Raw genomic sequence first — 24,557 nt, 5'->3', positions numbered from 1 at the left:
TCCTTCTCAGGATTTCTCCCTGACTTGCCATTTGGTTTTTCTCCTTACAGAGTGAAATTATCTCCCACTGGGGCTTCCCCAGCGAGGAGTACGACGTAGTGACCGATGACGGCTACATCCTGAGCGTTAACCGAATCCCACACGGCAGGAAGAACCGAGGGGAGAAAGGTACAGAGCTCTCCACGGGGAAGGCCTTGGGATTACTTGGGGGATGTTATGCCTGGGTTTTGGCAGTGTTTCTTTTTGTTCATGATTGTTGGGTTCCTGATGATGTAAAATAATTGCCCCTTGCATGGGGGTCTCTGCAATGGGACAGAAGCTGCCTGAGGGCGGGGACTGAGTCATTTTGCCCGATATCCCAGTGAGGATGGTGCTTTTGGGCCTAGTAGGCGTCTAATAAGTGCTTATCAAATCAGTGAATGAGTGAGGAAGGGCCGCCTCTGGGATAGGGCCAGCTCCTGAGACTGACTGCAGTTGGAATATTATAATGTCATCCTTTTGTCATGATTTTTCAACCTGAGACCTCAGAAGAGTTCTGGCCACGTGGCCCTCATAAAGCCGGGTTATAAATGCTTCCTGTTTTAAAGGAAAAGCAAAGGAGGAAGACAGTCCTGGTGGAAGGAAGGAACATCAGGGCTGACTTGGGGTCTCGGGGGAAGGTCCTGTTCAGTCATGTCCAGTAGTTCTGAGTCCCCAGCCTCTCTGTCCCCCACCATCTCCTGTCTGTCTGAGTTTCCACAACCCCATCTGTCCCCTCCCTCTCTGTCCCCTCCCTCTCCTCCTCTGTTGTCCTCACCCCTTTTTGCCTTCAGTCTTTCCCAATATCAGAAAGAGTTCCCATTTCTCATCACGTGGCCAGAATATTTAAGCTTCTCTTTGGGTATTTGACCTTCTGTGAATAGTCTGAGCTAATTTTCAGTCGGGGCTGATTTGATCTCCACACTGTCCGAGGGACTCTCCCACGTCTTCTCCGGCTCCACAATCCCAGGCAGCAATTCTTCCGTGCCCGGCTCTCCTCGGGCCACTTCTGGTGGCTACGGCTTTGATGTGGATGGAACATGATGTCTCTGCTTCTTTTATGTCCGGATGGGCCAGAGCTTTCAGTCCGAGGAGCAAAGCGCCTTTTAACCGCCTGGGGGTGATCACCGAGCCCAAGGATATAAAATCTGTGGCTGCTTCCATTTCTTTGCCAGGAAGTGATGGGACCAGTTGTCAAGATCTTATTCTTATTATTTTTGGTTAAGCTTTAAGCCAGCTTTGCACTTTCCTCTTCCATCTACTTCAAGAGGCTTCCCTTTGCTTCCTGCCATAAGAAGGGGCGGGGGGGCGCTCGGTGTTTGCCTAGGCCAGGGTGCACTTGGTCATCAGGGGAGACAGAGCCCCTGTTTTTGCTCTGACTGTAAATTTTTTTCTTTTTTCTTTTTTTTCCCCCTGAGGAAATTGGGGTTAAGTGACTTGCCCAGGGTCATACAGCTAGGAAGTATTAAGTATCTGAAGTGAGATTTGAACTCAGGTCCTGGTGCTCTATCCACTGCCCTACCTAGGATGAACAAAGCGGGGGCTGCTGGCCAGGGTTGGTGGGGCATTGCTTGGCCCCACATTTTCCCCACTTCCTAATCTACCCCAGCCGAAGCCTCCACCGCATTTGATTTACCTCAGAGAGATCTGGATTGTGCTTCATAGAAAGTGCCAGGGAGCCCTCATTGGCCGGGGGACGGCTCTGGGATCAGGCCCGAGCCACTGAAGAGACCCAAGGCCTTCCAGCCTCTGCTTCTGTGTCTTTCTTGCAGAGCTCCTGGGCCTCTGGGGAGGCTTGAAACAAACCAGCCTCAGCCCTTGGCCAGAAGTGTAGGAGGGGGGGTCCTTTGGGACTCCGAGGTAGCCGAGAGCAGCCCCTTCGCTTCCCAGGGGGAAAATAGGAACTGAAGAGAAAGGAGGCCCTGGAGAAGGGGCTTCCCAAGGGGGGACCTGATGTTTGCCTTTGGTACTTGGAGGAGGCATTAGCTTTACCTGCCTCGGTCCCTTGACCAGAAGCAGGAGCAAGGGCTGCAGTTCACAAAGATGCCGACTTAGGTTGAATATCAGGAAGATACTTGCTAATAATTAAGGATGCCAAAAGTGGCCTGGGCAGCTTGGGCCAGTGGTGAGTTCCCCGCCTTGGAGCTTTCCAAGCAGGGGCTGGATGGGGAGGAGAGGAGCAGAGGAAAGAAGGGTGTCACTGAGGAAGGAAGGATGGGAGTGAGGAAGGAAGGAAGGGAGTGAGGGCAGAAGGATGGCACTGAAGGTGGAGGGATGGCACCCAATCCTCCAGGGGGCCAGGTTACAGACAGGAGATTGAGGAAACGGGCCTTATGATTGTCAGCAGGAGCATCAGGCCCCTCTCTGTGGATGGGAAGAGGAACCATGTTGAGGGCTGGACTCTTCCACTTGACTGACAAAGAGCAAACCTGTGGCCTTTCAGAGAGCAGAAATTGGATCAGCTGCTGGTCACCAGCCTGGCTGCCGTCAAAGCACAATCTGTGCCCGGTGGGGAGAGGAGGAGGGCTTCCTCCCTGTAGCCGGGGTGGGGAGAGGGCCTGAAGGAGGAAGGAAATAGCCAGAGAGGCCAGCAGTGAAGGGCCAGGGTGCACTTGGTCATCAGGGGAGACAGGTGGGCAGAGAGCCCCTGATTTTGCTCTGACGGCAATTTTTTTTTCTTTTCTTCTTCTTCCCTTTTCCTTCTTCTTCCTTCTTCCTTCCTTCTTCTTCCTTCTTCCTTCTTCCTTCTTCTTTCTTCTTTCTTCTTTCTTCCCCTGGCCCTTTGCAGATAGTGATCTCCCCATCATTGGAGGGCTCCAGGCAAAGGTTGCATGCATGGGATCTCACTGAGAATTGTGCCCATTTTACAGATAGGAATACCTAGGAACAGAGAGGGAAAAACAGCTTTTCTGGGATTGTCTGGGAAGGGCCTGAGGCAGACTCTGACCCATGATGCAGGTTCTGAACCAAGAAGCAGACTCTGACCCATGAGACAGGCTCCAGATCACTGAGCAAACTTTTAAAGTACTTTGTCCGTGGGACTTCTCATCACACTCATAATTGTGATCATTGGGATGATTTCAGCCCCAAAGGGAGCGGCCAGGGAGGCACCCCCTTAGAGAGTCACCTGGAGCTAAGTTAGGAGGGGCTAAGTGACTTGGCCAGGATCACATGGCCCGAATGGATCGGGGTGGGGCTGGCCGGCCCTGGAGGAGGCAGCAAGGGCGAGAGGCTCCCGGCTCACTCGAATCCAGTTCGTGCACAGCCGGTGTCTGGAGAATACAGAGAAGCCACAGTTGTACGAAAGCTCTTGCCGGCTCGCTTGGTCCTCATGAGGGCCCTGGGAAGCAATGTTCCCATTGGACAGATGAGGTCACTGAGTCCCAGGTCCCCCAGTTGCCCCTGGATCCCCGCAGAGGCCTGTTGCTGCAGAGCCAGGCCTCCCAGACGGCTGCCTTCTGAAAGGGCTTCTGGGCACAGCTCAGGGGCTGGGCCTGGCAGGGGGAGGCCGGGGCTCCTGGGCCAGGGCTAATATCTGCCTGGATCTCCTCCAGGAGACTAGGTGTGAAGCTGCCTCTGGGCTCTGGGCACAAGGCAGCCTGCCCTGGCTCCACTCCGGGAAGGAGCTGGATGAGGAAGGCTGGAGTCCTCGGCAGGGAGGGGACGGAGGCTCGGGGTGGGAGGTTCTCCATTGGCTCCCCATCGTGCCCTCCCCAGACAGCAGTCACCCGGCGTTGGCCCGGAGACCCCTGAGCGGGAGGAGCTTCTGAGGTACCTCTTCTTGCTTGGGAAAGCTTCCAGCTGCCAGAGGGGACACTGGGATGCAGATCCGGTGGGGGGGGGGGTTAGCACGCCTCCCGGATTCCAGGGTTCTCCCCTCAGACAGTCTTGGCCCCTCAGCCTCCTTGAAATCATCCTTTATTTGTTCCCCAGAATACAACGGGAGGTCACTTGTGGGCCTGATTCCCAGTGAGGTTTGCAGTAGAGCATTGCATAAGCCTTTAGCCCTGACCCAGGATGAGCCATTCCTGAAGCTGCCTCCCGGTTCGCTGCTCCTGATGTTACCCTCGGGGCCAAATCCCGCCGGCATCGGCAGCCTTTCAGATACTCGAACCCTGCTCTTGGGTCCTCTGGGAGCCATCTCTCCCTGGCTTAGCTGTGCCCAGTTCTCCAAGGATCCTAGGGTTTAGATCTGCAAAGAACCTTTTGAGCCTTTTAGTACAAATCCCTTTATTTCATAAAAAAAGGTAAAGGGGGGACTAGAGAGATTTAATGATTTATCATCTCTTTGTAGACAAGAAATGAATTATTACTGGATTCTATTTTGGGGTTTCTCTTATACAAAGACTTCCTGTATTTTTGGAGGGTTCAGTGTGAAATTATCTAAAGGAGACTTATCTCATAATTTGTTTTGAAATCTGGAATAGGGCAGCCTGGAGTCAGGACGACCTAAATTCAAATTCAGGCACTCATAGCTATGTGACTTTGTTTACCTCAGTTTCTTCATCTGTGAAAATGTGAGTTGGGCTGGATAGTTTCTGAGTTTCTTTTCAGCTCTAGAACAGTGATTCTACAGATAATGTAATTTTTATTGGTACAACCTCCAACATATAGCTATATTTAGAAAGTATTGCCATTTTTACTATATTATTTCAGCTTAATCTTGGACATTGCTTTCCTTCTAATTATTTAGGTCTTCCCTCCATCCCCTTTTATCCATTTATTTTTATAATTAATCTTTTATACTGGTTGCTCCTAAATGCAAATTATTTTCCAAATATTTAATGATTTTTGTTCTTATCAGTGGAGAGTTTTTTTTTAAAATAATGTTTTCTTGATTTTTGTTGGTTGATTAAATAGTAACAATCTTTGATAAGCTTAATTTTTAGCCTGTAAACTTAGTTGAACTCACTCATTGCCTCAGTTAATTTTGTGTTAAGACTAATCTTCTACATAAATAGTTGAATTCAGGAAACACTCTGGTCCTTCTAAATGATCTTGTTTTCTCCCTTTGCTACATTAATCCTTTTAATTTCTTTTTCTTGTACTCAAATCTTTAGTATTATTAGAAATAGTCATTCTGAGTGACAATGTTTCTAATGTTTCCCTAGTGCATGCAATTAATGTCGACTCATAATTTTTGATCATGTTGAGGAAAAATCTACTTATTCTGATTTTTTTGTTTTTTTCTAATCATGACGGATAGAATTATTTTACCAAAGACCTTTCCTATATCTATTGTTAAGATCCTGTGGTTTTTAATATGTTTTTTCTTATTATTATGATGGTTTTTCTAAGATTGAGTAATACAGCCTTTCGTTATTGGAATGAATTACCTACAGTTATGATAAATGATTTTTTAAAATGTTCCACTTCTGATAGTTCAGTTTACTCTTTTTGCAGCTCTTTCCCTTCAGGAAATTGACCTAAAATGTTCTTTTTTTTTTTTTTTTTCCTTTCTTTTTTTTTTTTTTTCTTCTTAGTATTATCCTTATCAGGATTTAGGATTGAAACCATATTCTGAAAAGAACTGGGTAGCATTTAGAACTCACTCAGAGCCTTGTGGGAAGTTCTCAAAGCAGCCAGATTTCTCCCATATTAGGAGTTTATTTGCCAGGCTGTCCCCATGGGGGAAAGAAGTGATGAAATTTCCTAGGATTTCAGAAAGGAGCACAGCAGGAAGCTAGAGTCACAGCAGAGGTCATTCTTGTGAGATAATGAGATTGATTTTTAACAGCTTTTCTGTGGATTAAGAAACTTTAGCTCTTAGATGCAGCTTTTTTTTTTTTTTTTTAAAGCTATAGTTCCCATTTCTTCATTGTTCAATAAATGGAAGCTTCCCTGTGATTTCATTGTGAAAGGCACTTTCTCTTCTCCCATGAAGGGCTGGATTATGGCTCATTTTTTGGCCTTTGTAGCAGGCCTTTTGAACCCCCAAAGACTTTTAACCCATCCTTTAAAAGGGCATTTAACTAAACCAGTCCTTCAATGACCATCTAATCCAAGGAGCATTTATTAAGCTCCTCTCCCCACCTCCCTCCTAGGCAGAAGGCAAACTCCTTGAAGGCAGGAATTACTTAATTTCAGTCCTTTTATTATCAGTGCCTGTTACAAAGTAGGCACTTAATAAATGTTGAATGAATGAATGAGTCAGGAGACATGACTGATAAATTCTCAACCTCAGTTTCCCAATTTGTAAAATGGGTATAATGATATTTCTACTCTCTGTCCCATAGGGAATGTAGTGTGGGAACCTTAAACCATGATATTATCATCATTGTTGTTATTATAACAACGTGTGACCTTCTCTATCAAGTACTTCCCTCCTCTTGGTCTGTTTCTTCCTCTGTAAAATGAAAGGTTGCTTCTTTTTAGTTTAGCTCTTTTTCATCCCTTTTGGCAAAAAAACTTCCTTGACGTCTCTGTGGTTGACATCTCATTTGTTTTTAATGGACCAGTTTTTGATCTGTTAAGTTCCCTCAGTTTTATGCTCCAGGAAATGCTGGTAAGCTTGGTTCTTGCCAGGCCCCATGAGTTTACTCAATCAGCTGAACTGTGGCCCCTGGAACAGTTAGTTGTTCAATCCACCAACCGGTCAGTCAACTAACATTGTTAAGCAGCAGACTCTGGGCCAGGCGGTGAGCTGAGCAGTGGAACTTGGTCTCCTAGTTGACTTCGGGTCATCCTTGTTGACTGATCCTGATTCTTCTCCCTTGATCCCCTTGGCCCTCCCTGAAGTTCTGTCCCCTCATTGGCGGGGATGCCAGGTGTTGCAAGGATAGCTTGCCCAGGAGACAGAGGAAAGAGCGCCCCGTGTGCTACTTACTATAGGTGTGACCTTGAGCCTCAGTTTCCCCTTCTGCAAAATGAAGGATTGGACCAGTTGATCTCTGGGCCCTTCCAACCTAAGTCATTTGAATAGGAGGGAAGAAATAAGCTTTTTATTAAGTGCCTACTGTATTTCAGACACTGTGCTAAGTGCAGACAGCAATTCTATGAGGTATAGGGAAGCCAACTGAGTCAGGCAGAAGTGAAATGGTATCACCTAGCTAGAAAGTGTCTAGGGATGGATTTGAATTCAGGTCTCCCCAATGGCAGATCCAGCATTCTCCGCTGTGCCCCAGCTGCCTCACAGCTGTGCCGCCAGTGAAACCTGGGCAGGATAAGGCAGTTTTTGGCACCTTGGGCAGAGCTACCCACAAAGCAGAGTCCTCAGAGCTGGCCCTGTCATCTCACCCGGGCTCGAACCAAAATTCTCCTGGCCTCAAGCCCAAGAACCATTATCCAATGCAGGCTCTGTCCAAGGTCCTGTCCTGTCGTCTTTTGGCCCCGGTACACCTTGAGATGATGCCAGTGGGAAGTTTTCTGTCTGCTCTAAAACCAAAGCAGGCTCTGGACCCAGGATCCACTTCTAGCTCTGCCTTCGGGGGTTCCAGAACAGGGCCAGCCCCTCCTGAGCTTTTGAAGCTGCTATTCAGATTGACCTCAGGCTCGTCCTGGAGGCGACCGGCCCTCAGCCGTAGGATCACATTTGTGGGTGCAGTTCTCTGGCCTGCCAAGGCAGTTGGGACAAATCAGAGAGGCCCCGGTTCCCCTCATGGGCCTAGGTCCCATGCACATCTGGGAAGGATGCCCCCCTGTGCTTTTACTTAAGGCGTTGGTGAAAATGTGAAGCAGAGAATCTTGGGATCCCCTTCTGAGACGTAACAGGCCTACTTTGTGATTTCATGGGCATGAGGAATGTCTGTTGAGGAAACCTGTTCTGCCGCCTGTTCTGTGATCCATGAGGGAGGGGCTTGAATGAGTGGTTCAGGGTCCTGCGGATAGGAGGCGAGGAAGGCGCTTGAGTGAGGGTTCAGGGTCCCATGGACAGGAGGCAAGGAAGACCCTTGAGTGAGCGGCTCAGGGTCCCGCGGACAGGAGGCGAGGGAGGCCCTTGAGTGAGCGGCTCAGGGTCCCGCAGACAGGACCTGCCAGAAATCGGCCTTGAGCCCAGGCTGGCTGTTTATCTGCCATTCCTCTACCTCCCCAAGATGATTCTGATCTCTTGCACCTGGACTTCTAATCCATTTCAAGTTTGCCTGATTGTTCTGCTTTTAGCCCATGTTTATCCATATTTTGTCCTAAAATACTATTAAACACGTCCTACAAAATGCTGCTGAGATCTACATAAACCACCTATGGGCAGTTTCCTGATCTACCTTCCAGAAACTGGGTCCTGGTACGGCTTGTGTTTGCTGAGGGCTGCAGGCCTGTGATCACTGCTTCCCTTTCTCGACATTCGCTAACCGTCCCTTTAGTAATAATCCATTTTACCGTTTTGCCGAGGAAAGACCAACCTTCGGATTGATTCTACTTCCTTTTTTGAAAACTGGGATGTGTCCCTTTTTCAGGCCCCGGCCACCTCCTTTTTTTCTTGAGCTCTGGTTTTCCGGTGGCTCATAATCCCTTATGTTTGGTTGTTCATCTCAACCGTGGGACCTGTGCTCCCAACGGGCAGTTAGGCCCTTTTACAACCCCCTTATCTTGGGTGTTAGCTTCCTATCAGTCACTTTTTGTTCTGTTCATCCCAGTCCAAAGATCATTCTTCTTGGCAGAGAAAGAGAAACAAAATGAAAATCCCCAAGTTTCCTTTCTTTGTCAGTTCTTGATGTCTTTTTTCTCTCTCCTCCTGCCAGCAGTGGTCTATTTATTTTTTTTTTTTGTGAGGCAATTGGGGTCAAGTGACTTGTCCAGGGTCTCACAGTGTTAAGTGTCTGAGGTCAGATTAGAATTCAGGTCCTCCTGACTTCAGGGCTGGTTCTCTATCTACTGCACCCCTTAGCTGCCCCAGTCATTTTTTTAAATTAAAAAATGATTTTTAGCATTCATTTATTTTATTTTATTTTATTTTTTTATTATTATAGTAACTTTTTATTGACAGAATCCATGCCAGGGTAATTTTTCTTACAACATTATCCCTTGCACTCACTTCTGTTCCGATTTTTCCCTCCCACCCTCTACCCTCTCCCCCAGATGGCAAGCAGTCCTATATATGTTGAATATGTCCTAGTATATCCTAGATACAATGTATGTGTGCAGATCCAAACAGTTTTCTTGTTGCACAGGGAGAATTGGATTCAGAAGGTAGAAATAACGTGGGAAGAAAAACAAAAATGCAAACAGTTTACATTCATTTCCCAGTGTTTTTCCTTTGGGTGTAGCTGCTTCTGTCCATCATTGATCAATTGAAACTGAATTAGGTCTCTTTGTCAAAGAAATCCACTTCCATCAGATTACATCTTCATACAGTATTGTTGTTGACGTATATAATGATCTCTTGGTTCTGCTCATTTCACTTAGCATCAGTTCATGTAACTCTCTCCAAGCTTCTCTGTATTCATCTTGCTGGTCATTTCTTACAGAACAATAATATTCCATAACATTCATATACCACAATTTACCCAACCATTCTCCAGTTGATGGGCATCCACTCAGTTTCCAGCTTCTAGCCACTACAAACAGGGCTGCCACAAACATTTTGGCACATACTGGTCCCTTTCCCTTCTTTAGTATCTCCTTGGGGTATAAGCCCAGTAGTATCACTGCTGGATCAAAGGGTATGCACAGTTTGATAACTTTTTGGGCACAATTCCAGATTGCTCTCCAGAATGGTTGGATTCGTTCACAGCTCCATCAACAATGTATCAGTGTCCCAGTTTTCCCGCATCCCCTCCAACAATCATCATTATTTTTTCCTGTCATCTTAGCCAATCTGACAGGTGTGTAGTAGTATCTCAGAGTTGTCTTAATTTGCATTTCTCTGATTAATAATGATTTGGAACACTCTTTCATATGAGTGGTAATAGTTTCAATTTCATCATCTGAAAATTGTCTGTTCATATCCTTTGACCATTTATCAATTGGAGAATGGCTTGGTTTCTTATAAATTAGAGTCAGCTCTCTCTATATTTTGGAAATGAGGCCTTTATCAGAACCTTTAACTGTGAAGATGTTTTCCCAGTTTGTTGCTTCCCTTCTAATCTTGTTTACATTAGTTTTGTTTGTACAGAAGCTTTTTAATTTGATGTAATCAAAATTTTCTATTTTGTGATCAATAATGGTCTCTAGTTGGTCTTTAGTCACAAATTTCTTCCTCTTCCACAAGTCTGAGAGATAAACTATTCTATGTTCCTCCAATTTGTTTATAATCTCGTTCTTTATGTCTAAATCATGGACCCATTTTGATCTTATCTTGGTATACGGTGTTAAGTATGGGTCCAGGCCTAATTTCTGCCATACTAATTTCCAGTTATCCCAGCAGTTTTTGTCAAATAATGAATTCTTATCCCAAAAGTGAGGATCTTTGGGTTTGTCAAACACTAAATCGCTATCGTTGACTATTCTGTCTTGTGAACCTAACCTGTTCCGCTGATCAACTAATCTGTTTCTTAGCCAATACCAAATGGTTTTGGTGACTGGTGCTTTATAATATAGTTTTAGATCAGGTACAGCTAGGCCACCTTCATTTGATTTTTTTTCATTAATTCTTTTGAGATTCTTGACCTTTTATTATTCCATATGAATTTTGTTGTTATTTTTTCTAGATCATTAAAGTATTTTCTTGGAAGTCTGATTGGTATAGCACTAAATAAATAGATTAATTTAGGGAGTATTGTCATCTTTATTATATTTGCTCGACCTCTCCAGGAGCACTTGATATTTTTCCAATTGTTTAAGTCTGACTTTATTTGTGTGGAAAGTTTTTTGTAATTTAGCTCATATAATTCCTGACTTTCCTTTGGTAGATAGATTCCCAAATATTTTATGCTGTCGACAGTTACTCTGAATGGAATTTCTCTTTGTATCTCTTGCTGTTGGATTTTGTTGGTGATGTATAAAAATGCTGAGGATTTATGGGGATTTATTTTATAACCTGCAACTTTGCTAAAGTTATGGATTATTTCTGATAGCTTTTTCGTAGAATCTCTAGGGTTCTCTAAGTATACCATCATATCATCTGCAAAGAGTGATAGTTTGGTTTCCTCACTGCCTATTCTGATTCCTTTAATCTCTTTCTCGACTCTTATTGCCGAGGCTAGTGTTTCTAGTACAATATTGAATAATAATGGTGACAGTGGGCAACCTTGCTTCACTCCAGATCTTACTGGGAAAGATTCCAGTTTTTCCCCTTTGCATATGATTTTAGCATTCATTTAAAACATTTTTTTTAATTCCAAATTTTCTCCCTCTCTGCCCTCCCCTCTCCATTGAGAAGGCAGGTAATGTGAGGTTGATTTTACAGGTGGAATCGTGCAGTACGTTTTCATATTAGCCGTGTTGCAAAATAAAACACACATGAAAAGGAAAATAAAGGAAGCAGAAAAGGTATGCTTAAATCTGCTCTCAGAGTTCATGTGAAGGGTCATAATTAGGCGGATGGAGAATCCTGGGATACAGAAGGAGGCCTTTGCCAGGCTAGAGCGCCCTGATAGCTTGGGCCCTGCCGATGGCTTCCGGCCTCCTTAGTCCCATCTCTGGGTGGGCCGACCACCCAGCAGCCCTTGAGCTGCAGAAGGTGGGAGCTAGGACCGGGGGCTTCCTGAGCGGCCGGTCGTGTCCTGAATGTCTCCCCTTGTGACCGTCCCAGGCTCGGCCCTGGCTCACCACGTGCGCTCTGTCCCCCAGGACCCCGGCAGGCGGTGTTCCTGCAGCACGGCCTGCTGGCCGACGGGAGCGACTGGGTCACGAATCTGGACAACAGCAGCCTGGGCTTCATCCTGGCCGACGCCGGCTACGACGTGTGGTTGGGGAACAGCCGGGGGAACACCTGGTCCCGCAGACACAAGACGCTTTCTGTTCACCAGGACAAGTTCTGGGCTTTCAGGTAGGTGAAGACGAAGCCGGGGCGGGGCAGTCGGAGCTGGGCACTGACCTCCCCGAATGACTGCTCCGTGCCGTGGCCAGATCCGTGGGCTGAGGCAACAGCTGCTGTTTCTCTGATGCGGAACACGAGGCATGTGGGAGTTAGTGCCTGGTCTGGTACTAGGAGAGACTTGAGTTTGAATCTGTTCCCAGATCTGGGACTTGAGACAGGTCATGTCAGCTCTGGGCCTCAGTTTCCCCATCTGTAAAATAAGGGTATCAATACCAGCCAAACCCCCCAGAGGGGAGCGTTGGGAGGCTCCATTGGAACAACGTCTACATCAAGGTGAAATCAGGAATCCTTGAATCCTATCTTTAAAGCCCCATTTTTTGGGCCGGCACATTTTCTCAAAACATAGGCACTATTTACCATTTATTTATTAAATGCTATTTCATGTCTAAAACCATCATTGACACATTATGAAACAGGCTGAACTCCCAGCTAAGGCATTCATAACTATCCTGAGAATGCTCTCGTTGTTTAAAAACCCTTGGCCGCCTTCTTATGTCGGACTCGTACTTGTGCCTTGGTGATAGCAACCGTGTCTTGCACATAATCAGTGATAGAGAAGTGTTTTAGTCAATTTAAATTAAAAAAACAACAACAAGGAACCATACAAAGCACAGTGACCGGCTCCCACCGCCAGTTTTCTTGTAGCAGATGGCGAGGCCAAGGTTAAATGTGGAGGGCAGATCCTCCCCCAGAGCCTCAATGGCTGTAGGACATCGGCGGGTCCCTTCCCCTCTCTGGCTGTTTTCTCATTGGTGAAATGGGGATAATAACTACACGTCCCAAGGTGGTTGTGAGGAGCAAGTGAGAAAATATTTAAGGCCGGGGTGGTCATAGTGGCGTGGCTTCCAGCGGCACAGGATAAATGCACAATAAATGGGAAATGTGAATTGATTGTTCACATCTAAGTTGAGGATTCTGGGCTTGGAGCCAAGAACTGCTTCATGTCCAGCTCCTCTGGGCCGGGTGTCACTGACTCAGTTTCCTTAACTCTCTGGGACTCGGTTTCTTTCCTTGGACAGTGAGGGAGCTGGACTCGCCGACCCCTGGGGTCCTCCCAGCTCCGGCTCCTCCCATGTCCTCCAGGAGGGGCAGGGATTGGTGGGATTCCTCTGGGGACGGTCTCTTTTTACGTTGCAGCTTTGATGAGATGGCGACCTACGACCTGCCCGCCGTGGTTGACTTTATCCTGAACAAGACCGGCCAAGAGCAGATCTATTATGTTGGTCATTCCCAAGGCACCACCATCGGTAGGTCCCAGCAATCCGGGCTTCCTGGTGATGGGGGCTCCACTTGGAGAACAGCCTTCCCCGGGGGCAGCTGGGCTCAGTGGGCGTCCTGCTGTCTGTGTGCGTGTGGGTTTGTGCACATGTCTGGGTGTCTGTGCATGTGTGGGCAGGTGCATGTGTGTATGTCTGTGCAGGGATGGAGAGAAGGAAGGAAGGGAAAAAAGGAAAGAAGAAGGGAAGGAAAGAGGGAGGGAGGGAAGGAAAGAAAGAAAGGAAAGAGGGAGGAAGGAAGGAAAGAAAGAAGGAGGGAAGGAGGGAAGGAGGGAAGGAGGGAAGGAAGGAAGGAGGAAGGAAGGAGGGAGAGAAGGAAGGAAGGAGGGAAGGAAGGAGGGAAGGAAAGAGGAAGGGAAGGAAGGAAAGAAGAAAGGAAGGAAGGAAGGACGGGGGGAGGAAAGGAAGGAGGGAAGGAAGGAAGGGGGCAGGTGTCCATACGTGTGCATGCACGTGGATGTGTGTCTGTGTGTGTGGGGGGAGACAAGCAAATGCTGTCTTGTTAGTAATCAGACAAGGAAGCTCAGCTACCGGGGCCCTGACCTCCGATCTCAGGGGGACGCTGGGGAAGGGCTTCCTCACTAGTCCCTCAGGCCCTTCCACGCCCGTTCCCAGTTTCTCTGGTGAACAATGACACAAACTGAGCAGAGGAGCCTGCGTTGCCGGAGCTCTTTAAGTCTTGTAAAGCACTTAGTTCATCTTTGCCCATTTTCCAGATGAGACAACTGAGGTGACAGACAGGGACTGAGGGCTTGACCTCCACCAGCCAGCGAGCTCAGAGGGAGGGCCGTTCCCCTCTCTGGCCGGCTGCTTGCTTCTCCCATTACTGAGACAGGCCGGGCCGGGAGAGGGGCTGCCCTTCCGTCAGGGAAGCCCGGGGTCTGGCGGGGGTGAGGGGGAGGAGGGGGCCGGTGGTTTCTGCAAGCGGAGCCGGGACCCCTGGCAGCCCGGGGCTGGGCCCTTTGTGCTGGGCGGGAAGGGCCGGGTGGGCGCCCGGCCTGGAGCCTTCTCCAGCTGCTCTCGAGGCTCCTTGAGAACACGCACTTGACAAGCTCTCGAGCCAGAATCCCCGCCCTGGGTCAATAGCGGGAGGCCCGGCCTCACGTGTCCTGCGGATGTGGCTCCTGGAGGGCTTGGAGGCCGGGGCCCTTTGGTGCCTCACGGAGGCTTTAACCGCGCAGCCCTTCCCTGAGGGGGGTGGGGGGGATGGGGCCCCCCCCCGCAACAATCGGGGCTCACTGAGGCCCTGCTGTGCCCCCTCCCCCAGCTTTCATCGCCTTCTCCCGCCTGCCCCAGTTGGCCAAGAAGATCAAGATGTTCTTTGCGTTGGCTCCTGTGGCCACTGTCAAGTTCAGCACGAGCCCCATGGCCAAGCTGGGAAATTTCCCAGATTTGCTCTTCAAGGTAGGAGTCCCGGAGGGGGGTCAGTGAACCCGGCACCCTCACGGTGGGAGGAGAAGCCCCCGGAAGGGGGGAGCAGCCGGAGCAGCGGAAGCCGAGAGCTTGCAGGGCTGGGGGGGGGGCCTGCGTGTCCCAGCTTCCTCCTGGGAGCCCTCGTCGCTCTGGCCCGGGCCTGTGGCTGCTCCCATGGAGAGGGCCCAGCCGGCACATAGGGGTGTGGGAGCTTCTTTTCCACAGATGGTTATTCTCTGTGAGTAATGGGGGCTACTTAACACCATGCAGAGAAGACCAAGACGAATGGAGTGGATGGGAAAGCCGGGAAAGCCGGGTCCGGCTGGGGTCTCCAGAGATCTGGGGGGGATATCCTGGCTCCCCTGCCTGGCTCACTCCCTGAAGGAGCTTTGTAAAGCTGGCCATAGTGCAACCAGCCTGGGGCGTGCTGGGCTGTCTCCTGAGGCGCACTGAGCTGTGTCCTGGGGCGCACTGGGGTGAAACCCTGGGCACACTGGGCTGTCTCCCGGGGCACTCCTCTGCAGAGGGGATGGCTCAGTGGCTCCTGGGGAAGCCGGGGCCACTTCCCCGCCGGACGATGCCCGGTGAGCCGGGATTTCTGAGCCCTCTCCTACTGAAGTCTCTGAGCCTTTGGGGGCTGCAGAACTGCCCCTGGGGTGTTGGGGGCTAAGCAGCCCAACCTCAAACCTCTGCAGCCCCTCCCCAAGCTCCCCCCTCTGTACTTAGGGCCGGGATGATTCCAGCTGTCTGCTGTGGGAAAGATGCTTCCCAGAGGCCCGGGAATGGGCACAGAGAGGCTCAGCCTGGGGAGGCAAGAGCCGGGGGTGGGGTTGGAGTTACAGGATCTGAGTTCAAATTCTGCCCCTGCCTCTGACTACAGGGCAACCTCCCCCACACCCCTCCCCCTCGGGCAGAGCTCCTCCCGGTGCCCGGGGCCTCCTGAAAGGGCGCCCGCTGTTTCTGTGCAGGACATATTTGGGGTGAACCAGTTTCTGCCCCAGAACTGGGTCCTGAAGTGGCTGGGGACCCACGTGTGCTCGCACACCTTGCTCAAGGAGCTCTGCGGGAACCTGCTCTTCGTCATCTGCGGCTTCAACGAGCGCAACCTCAACATGGTACCTGGGCCCCCCCAGCCGCCCGCCACGTCCCCCTCCCTCCTCCCTTCGGGTCCCCCCTTCCCTTTCTTCCTCCCTCCCTCCCTCCCTTCTTTCCTTTCTCTTTCCCCCATATAATCATCCCCCCAATGATTTAGTTGGGGCTGTATCAGGGGCCCCCCTTTGCACTGGGGAGGGGGTGGGGGGAGGGGCGGGGCTGGGGCCCTTTTCGGTGCTGACTCAGAGATTCCCTTCTGCCTGTAACATCACAAGTCGCCGCATGTTGGGCTCAGTGTCAGTGAATATGAAGGGAGGGGAGAGGGGGAGGGGAAGCCCCGGGCCCTGGCTTCCAACCCCAGACCTGCCCCTTAGGATCCTAGGCGCCTGGGGCTGCCGTGTCAGGGGCTGGGGTGCCTGGGTCCCGGAGCCTGGGTCTGGGAGCCTGAGTGTGGGAGCCTAGAGCTGGGATACCTGGGCTCGGAGCCTGGGTCCGGGCGCGCTCTCACTCTGCCTTTCTCTGCGCAGTCCCGAGTGGACGTGTACACCACGCACAATCCGGCCGGGACGTCGGTGCAGAACATGTTGCACTGGAGCCAGGTAGGCGCAGGTGTGGGAGCCGGCGGCTTGCATGGAGAGGGGGTGGAGTCAGTCACTGTCTGCCTGTGCCTCAGTTTCTTTCTCTGTCACATAAGGAGGAGCCGCCAGAGGCTCTCCCTCCCCCTCCTGCCTCGGGTTCCTAGGAGGTGCAGCCCCCCTCCCTCCTCTCGCCTGGTTCTAAGCGGTTTGTGCCCCCTCCCCCATCCTGTCTTTGGGGGCTTCTGCGAGCTCCTCCCCCCAGCGGCTTCACCTTATTGTGCCCGTGAGCTCTGAGTCCAGGAGGGATTTAGCTGGGTCGGGGGCCGGCCTCCCAGCCCCCTCTTCAGAGAACCAGGGACGGGCTCACTTGTGCACGTGTGTGTGCCCCCTTTGAGAGGAGGGACTGGTTTTTGTTTGTCTCTCATACCCGGGTCTGGGCCTTCCACACAGCAGGTGCTTAATAAATGCTTGTTGGATTAGTTAGAGGAGCCTAATAGTCTCTCATATCTGGGTCTGGGCCTTCCACACAGCAGGTGCTTAATAAATGCTTGTTGGATTAGTTAGAGGAGCCTAATAGTCTCTCATATCTGGGTCTGGGCCTTCCACACAGCAGGTGCTTAATAAATGCTTGTTGGATTAGTTAGAGGAGCCTAATAGTCTCTCATATCTGGGTCTGGGCCTTCCACACAGCAGGTGCTTAATAAATGCTTGTTGGATTAGTTAGAGGAGCCTAATAGTCTCTCATATCTGGGTCTGGGCCTTCCACACAGCAGGTGCTTAATAAATGCTTGTTGGATTATGTTGGAGGGGCAGTGAAGCCCAGTGGAATGAATGCTGGACTTGTCATTGGCAACCTTGGCTCGAACCCCAGCTCTACAGCTCCTTCATGGGACGCTTGCTCCTGCCCCCTTGCCGTGAGTTGTGGGCGAGGAGCCTTGCCGAGGCTAGCTCGGTATGTACGGCACTGGACTAACAGCTGAGAGAAGATGAGGGGCGCCCACGGCCACCGGGGGTCACAGAGTCCTGAGAGTGAGACCCGGGGTGGGGAGTTTCCTCTCCCTCACTCCCTGTGGGATCCTGCAGACTGACCCCCGGCCTGAGAGCAGGACAAGGTGGAAGGTCATATTCTTGGGGCTTGCTCTCGTAACTCGGCTAGAACTTGGCTACCTGAAACCTTGGGGGACTGCAGAGGAGCAGGATTTTCCCAGAGTGCTCAGCGCTCCCGCTATTGCTCTCCTGACTCGGGTGCTCTATGGCCCGGGGGACACGAGTTCCCCACCCCCACTTCTTCCCTTTGCTGTTGTCCTTCACCAGGAAACAACCCGGGGCCTTTCTCGGGAGGTCAAGAACGGCTGCACCTGGAGCCGCCCCAGGGCAGAGGCTGCTGGGCTCCTGGAGATGCCTGGGAAGGCCGTTTCTGATCTGGGGGTGAGGGTGCCGGTCAATCTACCCACCTCTATACGCCCACCTCTCACTAATCGTCCTCAGGGTGAGGCGGCAGAACTCAGAGGCAGGATTGGAAGGAGCACGTTGGGAAGAGCTATCCCAGTCCGGTCGTTTCCCCTGGCTAGACCTCAGTGATCGTCTCTATCTCTATCTCTCTCCCTATCTCTAGCTCTATCTCTGTCTCTCTGTCTCTGTCTCTGTCTCTGTCTCTCTCTCTGTAAATAAATATAATATCAAAATCTATAAATAAGGGGCTCTGTGGCTCCCAGAATGAGAACCCAGGAGGTAGTTGGGAGCTCGGATGCTCTCCAGTCCAGTCCGTACATGAAGCAAATGCCCAGAGTCCTTTGCGAGAAGACTTCTAGGGAGGAGGAGCCGTTATCACTTTTTTAGAAAACATTTTAAACAATTACTTTTAATCTTCTGAGTCTCCAGCTCAGTCATTTTCCATCCCAGCCCCAGGCCTGACTCCTCATTTTTTGACAACAAAACAGTCAATGGGAAAAGAGCCGGAGCCTGAAACATTGTATCCGGGTGTTCTATTTTGTGCTGGCTGTTCCCTCCTCCCCACCTCGAGGAGGGGGGAAGACGTTGTTATCTCCTCTCCATAACTTTCACTCTCTTTCCTGCTCCGAGGTGGAGTTTCTTTCAGGGGTCTGATGTTTACCTTGGGGTGATCATTGTATACAAAGTTTCTTTCCTTTGTTTCCCCCCCACGTGTATCTCTTTTAGAGGATCACCAGTGCAGCGCCCAAGAAATGACACTATCTTCCCCCTCTGACTATCTAACCTGGGATCTCTTTGCCTTCATTTCCCCTGGTTATTTCGCTCTGTATAAATTCCCACAAATCACTTTTCTTTAAGTTTCTTGTGTCCTTTTTTTTTTTTTTTTTTTTAATTTTATTTTTGCCCAATTACACGTAAAAACAAGTTTTAACATTCACTTAAAAAAAAGTCCAGTCCCAAATTCTCCCTCCCTCCCTTACCCTCTTCCTCGGCGAGAAAGCAAGCGCTTGCATAGAGGTGGCACACGGGCCGTCACCCTTATTACCTCCCGAAAAGCCCAGCTTGCTCTGAGATCCCTCTCATTATGGCTTCCCACCCCGAGCTCTACCCTCCCCCGGCTTTTTTGTACTTTCTGTCTGTGCCTTCAGTAAGAAATTTCTTCCTGGGTTGAAACGTGCCTGCTGAGCCCCCTGGGTCTTGAGAGCATTTTGGGAGGGACAAGAGTAGGGAATGTAAACCAGAAGATAGTTTCCATGAACACAGATTAATATTTAATTTTTATTTAATGTTATTGGACATTTATTTAATATTAAATAAAAGTTATTTTATTTATGTTTAATATTATTTAATAATGAAATAATATTAAATAATAATTGATACGATTTTGAATATCATGGTTTGTCCCCAACCTCCATAGAACCCTTGCCCACAGCAAAGTGCGTTTAGCAAAAGCAGCCCCTACGGTGGCCGGGTTTGACCCGTGGGCCTGACCCTGCGCCTACACTTAGTTTTCCCTGTGTCTGCGGAGCTGGGAATGCTGCTTTTCCCTGACGCTCTCTGGTGGTGGCACTGGCCAGAGTTCCCAGAGGGGTGGGCTTCCGGCACAGTTCCACTCCAGCCTCGGTGGCCCAGGCTAGACGCCCGCTGTGGGGCTTCTGGCGGTCCCTTGTTGCCGCTGGCCCCTTCCCCGGCACACGGAGGCTGGAATTGGGGGTTTCCGGGGTTCTGGGGTTCTGGATTGTGAGCGAGATGTGCAAGTGTTTTAGAGGTGACAAAACAGCCTCGGATAGTGTACATGAGGTGGGGCCAACCAAATGAGGCTGAGCCCCAACTCCCTGGGACTCTCAGCGCTGATTCTGGCCAAGACTTGAGCTCCTGGGCGTGTTCAGGCAGAATTTCCACAGTGGCTCATTTGGAAAGAGTCCCAGTGATTTGTGGGAACGCACTGTTTGACTGAAGAAAAACACAGAGACCTGACTGCAAACAGGAACCGAACTGGGGTGTTTAATTCTGAAGGAAGCCATTAAAAAGGAGCAGTAAAAAGGCTGAATTTAGGGTAAATGCTGCGAGCCATTTTGTCTCTAAGGACAGATGTTTACCTTTTTGGTGAATAGGTGGGGCCAGGGGTGCAGATCGTCGCCTGGAGGTGCCCTCGGCACATTGTCACTCTTTGCTACCAGGGGAGGTTCTATGGGGGGAGTGCAGCAGGAGTGGAAATAGAGCGATGTTGCAGCGAGGTCAGCGAGCATTTATTAAGTGACTTCTGTGTGCCAGACACTGTGCTTAAGCAATTGGAGCAAAAAGAGAGCCCGTCCCTGCCTTCAAGGAGCTTAGACAAACATAAAAGAGAGAGGAGAGTCAGGGAGGAGGGAGGAGTATCCCGCAGAGGGAGCCAAATGCAGAAGAGTCTGGAGGGAAGCTTGGAGAGGAATGGGGGAGTGAACACGCTGGCCTGAGCGAGTCCAGAAAATGGAACTGACCAATCAGAGGAAGGGGCTGCAGCGGGGCAAGTTCCTTTTGGTGAAGTGGCTGCTGGGGGAGACCATCCATTGGCTCGGAGGACAGGCCCTCTTTAGCTTTTGCCTTTGTTTTTCCAGGGGGGGGCACATAGTAGGTGCTTGATAAATGCTTGTTGTGTTGCCATTCTGACTTCTGATTCCTCAGGGAACCCTTTCTAACCTTTTATGTTAAATTCTGAATGTTTAGGCTGTCAGATCCGGAGAGTTTAAAGCCTATGACTGGGGAAGTCGAGATGAGAATTACTTTCATTATAATCAGGTAAGGGGGCTGGAGCTCCCATGACCCCGGAGGTTCCTTGAGGAGTGGGTGGGGAGGATGGGACACTATCTGGGACACCAATAGGAAGTGGGTGGAGTAGTTAGAGGCCACTTTCCTTTGCTCATCACATGCACGTCAGAAGTGCCAGTTGAGGCTCCCCTTCCTTTTTATCTCCCCCCTTGCCCCACAACAGACTGGTGGGGGGTAAACTTTGTACCTCCACGCTGGGCTCGGATTCTTCCAGTGGAAATGAAGCCAGCAGGCCCCAGTTATTAATTGAAGCTTTTTTTTCTTCCTCAGTAGTATTTTATGTTTCCAGACATGCACAAAGATAGCTTCTAACATCCATCCTTATAATATTTTGTTCCACATTTTTCTCTCTCCCTCCTTCTCTCCCTCCTTCTCTCCCTCTTTCCCTCCTTCCCTCCCTCCCTGCCTCCTTCCTCTCCCACTTTCTTAAGACAGTGAGCAATCTGATACAGACCAAACACGCACAATCTATATTTATTATGCTGTTCAAAAAAATAATCAGACCCAAAGGGATCTCCAGCGTTCTCTCTTTAGCTACGAATGGCCTTTCCCGTCCCAAGTTTATGGGAATCGTTTTGAATCGCTTCATTGCTGCCTCTCCCTCAGTTTTGACCGAACTAAATTAAAAGCATGTGGTTCTTGGTTTATTGTAGCTTTAAAACCAATCGGTGACTTAAAAATGGGCTCTCTTTGGCTTTTCCCCCCAGACCGAGCCTCCTCTCTACCAGATTAAGGACATGCTGGTTCCAACAGCCCTTTGGAGTGGGAGTCGGGACTCGTTGGCGGACCCCAAAGACATGGGCCTCTTAGTGACTCAGATCACCAATCTCATGTACCACAAGAATATTCCGGAGTACGAACATTTGGATTTCATCTGGGGCCTGGACGCCCCGGTGAGACTCTATAATGAGATCCTGGACCTGATGAAGAAGTATGAATGAGGTGCCCCGGGCAGTCACTGTTCGGGCCCTTGGCTGAGGGCCCTGGCGGTCATTTTGTTGTTTTCTCTAATCATTTTGCACTTTCCTAAAGCTTTTTGTACAAGCAGGTTGAAGGGCTCCTTCTCTGCCTTGTTCTGTCTCTGGCCTAGCCCACACTTCGTCCTGGGCCTTTGGCCTTTGAGCCCGCCAGGGGTGGCAAGGCAAGGCAAGACAGTCCGACTTGTATCCCTCGAAGCCCGAGTATCTGAGCTCCTGGGAGCTGATTTCCCCCCCCCCCCGCCCCATTTTAAAGATGGGGAAGCTATTAACCCAAAGCTCTTTTAGCTTTTTTAAAACTTTACAGGCTGTGGTGAAGATTCCCAGAGCCCCCCACCTGGGTTGTTTATCTAGACAGTTTAGAGGCTGTCGCCAGGGACAGATTCTGCCGGATCTTGCCCCCCTAAAGTCCCAGATCTCGATGACAGTCCTTCCTTTAACACCGGAAAAACTTAGGGCAAGAGCCACATTTTATCCTCCCCTATGTTTGTAAGGAGAGACGGCTCTTATGTGCCCCCAAGCCTCTATCTACTCCTCTGCACCCCCTGTTCCTGGCGCAGCCTCCGAGCCAAACAGAACAAATTGTGGCCTCTTTCAGTGGTAGGGCCTTCCAAAGCTTAGACACCCCTCCCCTTGTCTCCACCCTCCTAACGCCACAACCCCCCACCCAACCAAGTCTTCCATGGGTAACTATCGGCTTTTTCAAGAGAGGCGACATGAGCCATGAAGCAGAGGGCTGGGCTTTCAGCTGGCTTCCATAGCCATTGCTGACTCTGGCTAGTTGTGTGAGCCTGGGCTCGCTGGGATCACTTGCCTGCTTTCTCTTTAAGTCAGTAGACCTCTGACTTTTGTTGGCTGTGTGACACAGGGCAAGCCTTGGGATCTCAGTTTACTTATCTCTCAAATCAGGGAAGAGACCTTGAAGGCTGCCTTACGTTCTAGCTCTGATTCTGTTGGGTAACCATCTCTCCTCCCCTTTTAAACAAACAAGCAGTGAGCTCCCCGGCAGGGTGAGGGGCTCCCCGGCAGCGTGAGGAGCTCTCCTGGCCATCACGGGTAGCAGATGTCAGAAATATTTCCTAACCAAGTGGGCAAGTGTCTGAGGAGCCTTGAATGCCTGGATCAACTTAAAAGTGATTTGCTTGAATAGCTTGAAAACTGCTTGTACCTAAAACCCTAGAGGTCTGAAGCTTTGGGGCTTTGCTGGTTAAGAGACCCAGATGCTGTGAAGAAGGTGCCCACATTTCAGTGCTTTGGTGAAAGCCTGAGCAACATTCACCCCTACTTCATTCCCCCACCCGCTCCCCAAGAAAGGAGCTCAGTGTAGCCTGGAAGCAGCCGCTGTTGGCTTTTGTTTTCCTTTTCCTTTCAAAATGACCACGAGAATTCATCTACTTAACTCAGGGAGTCCTAGCCTTTGAATCTTGTCATTTTAGCCGTCTGGATGCTTTGACTGTTCCTGATTTACACACATCTGTGTCTTTGTGGGTAACCAGAGCAGGGGGTGTTGATCCTCCTGACATAATTTCCTCCTTGAATTAGAGACTAGGCTAGATTTTAGGGATTCTGGGTTATGTTGGGAGGACCCCCACATGTGCAAAGGTTATTTTGATACTGGCATGTTTCAAGTTGAAGAATATATATCCAATAAAATTGAGTGGCCTATACAGTCATACAGAAGTTGTCTTTTTTTTTGGCAAGGGGTGGGGGAGGGAGAGAACTATTTATAAAACACTGCCTTCTCTAGTTTCTCTTTTGCTGCTGCACCCTTTCTTCCTCTCTTAAAAAAGGGAACATGTTCATGTCCAGCATTGGGGGTACATGGGGAAAACAGATGTTCTTGTAAAAGAAGAGCTGGGGGTCTGGGTGGATTGCAAGCTCAGCAGCGACCTGGGGGATAGGACAATTATCTTAGACTACTTTAAGTGTCTTGAAAGAGAGGCAGAGGATTGTGGTGGATAGTGAGGGCACAGAAGGTACTGTTGGAACCAGGAACTTGACAGAGCAGAAAATGGCTAGGTTTAGAGGCAGGAAGATAGGGGTTCAAATGTCTTTTATTAGCTGTGTGACTGTGGACATCCCTTAAATTCTTTAGGTTTCAGTTTATTTATCTATAACTGAAGGGTACTGGACATCATGATCCTTTATGGAGCCACCTACTGTATACCAGGCTCTCTGCTAAGTATTTTTTAAATAACTCGTTTGATCCTTACAACAATTTTGTAAGATCGGTGTTGTTATTCCCATTTTACATTTGGGGAAACTGAGATAGGTTAAGTCACCTGTCCAGGATCACACAGCTAGTAAAAGTATGAGGCTGATCTTCCTGACTCCAATAAGCTGCCTCATGCTACGATCATCCGACCAGTCTATGGTCACAAAGCTGCCAAGCGTCAGAAGGAGGATTCCTTCCTCCAGATTCATCCATCTATTTATGATGCTACATCTCATTCTCTGAGCTGTTACTCTTTTTTCTTTCTTTCTTTCCTTTTAAAAAAATGGAACTGAATACCAAATAAGAAAAAAAATGGAATAGAAAAAATGCAGACAGAGGAAATCAGCAGAACATCATGTGTAGAACATTAGGGAGGATTCAAAATATATAACAATAAATTTCCATTTCAAGAAAGCATAATATAATAATAGAAGAGATTCTATTCATGAGTGTCCATCTTTGCTTCCTTGTTCTTTGCTGCGCTTGAGTTGTTATTTTTAATAATTACTTGTAGTCCTGAGGACCTGAGGACTCAAGAGATGTGGGGAAGTGAGAGTTTAGAGTCCAGATTTGGCCTGATCTGTAGGCCTTTAGCTTTGTGGGGGGATCCCTGGAGGGAGGGAGACTGGGAGAGGAGACCAGAGGAAGGACTGCAGGTTCTTCGCAGGTTCTTTGCAGGTTCTTTGAGCCATTATCTGAAGGCAGGACTGCTGGACAGCTATCTCCCCTCTATGCCCGGGCTCCAAAGGAGTGCCAGATGAGGGAGGAAGGGCTGGGAGGTGAGTGTTTGAGGTATGGGGGCCATGGCAG

The 24,557-nt window shown here is 49.5% G+C and overlaps 1 protein-coding gene across 1 annotated transcript; it reads left to right on the top strand.

Moving 5' to 3' along the window:
- Positions 1–23: 23 nt before the first annotated feature.
- On the top strand, positions 24–23,207 carry LIPA (lipase A, lysosomal acid type; the record flags this gene model as incomplete). Its single annotated transcript, XM_031956993.1, has 8 exons — positions 24–168; positions 11,686–11,884; positions 13,073–13,182; positions 14,480–14,616; positions 15,594–15,740; positions 16,245–16,316; positions 20,454–20,525; positions 21,263–23,207. Coding segments are annotated over 8 exons (1,116 nt in total), but the record flags the coding sequence as incomplete, so codon positions are not given.
- Between the last annotated feature and the right edge of the window lie 1,350 nt (positions 23,208–24,557).

Source organism: Sarcophilus harrisii, chromosome 2, assembly GCF_902635505.1.
Source record: "Sarcophilus harrisii chromosome 2, mSarHar1.11, whole genome shotgun sequence".
Taxonomy (NCBI): domain Eukaryota; kingdom Metazoa; phylum Chordata; class Mammalia; order Dasyuromorphia; family Dasyuridae; genus Sarcophilus; species Sarcophilus harrisii.
This window is presented reverse-complemented; position numbering and strand designations above follow the sequence as displayed.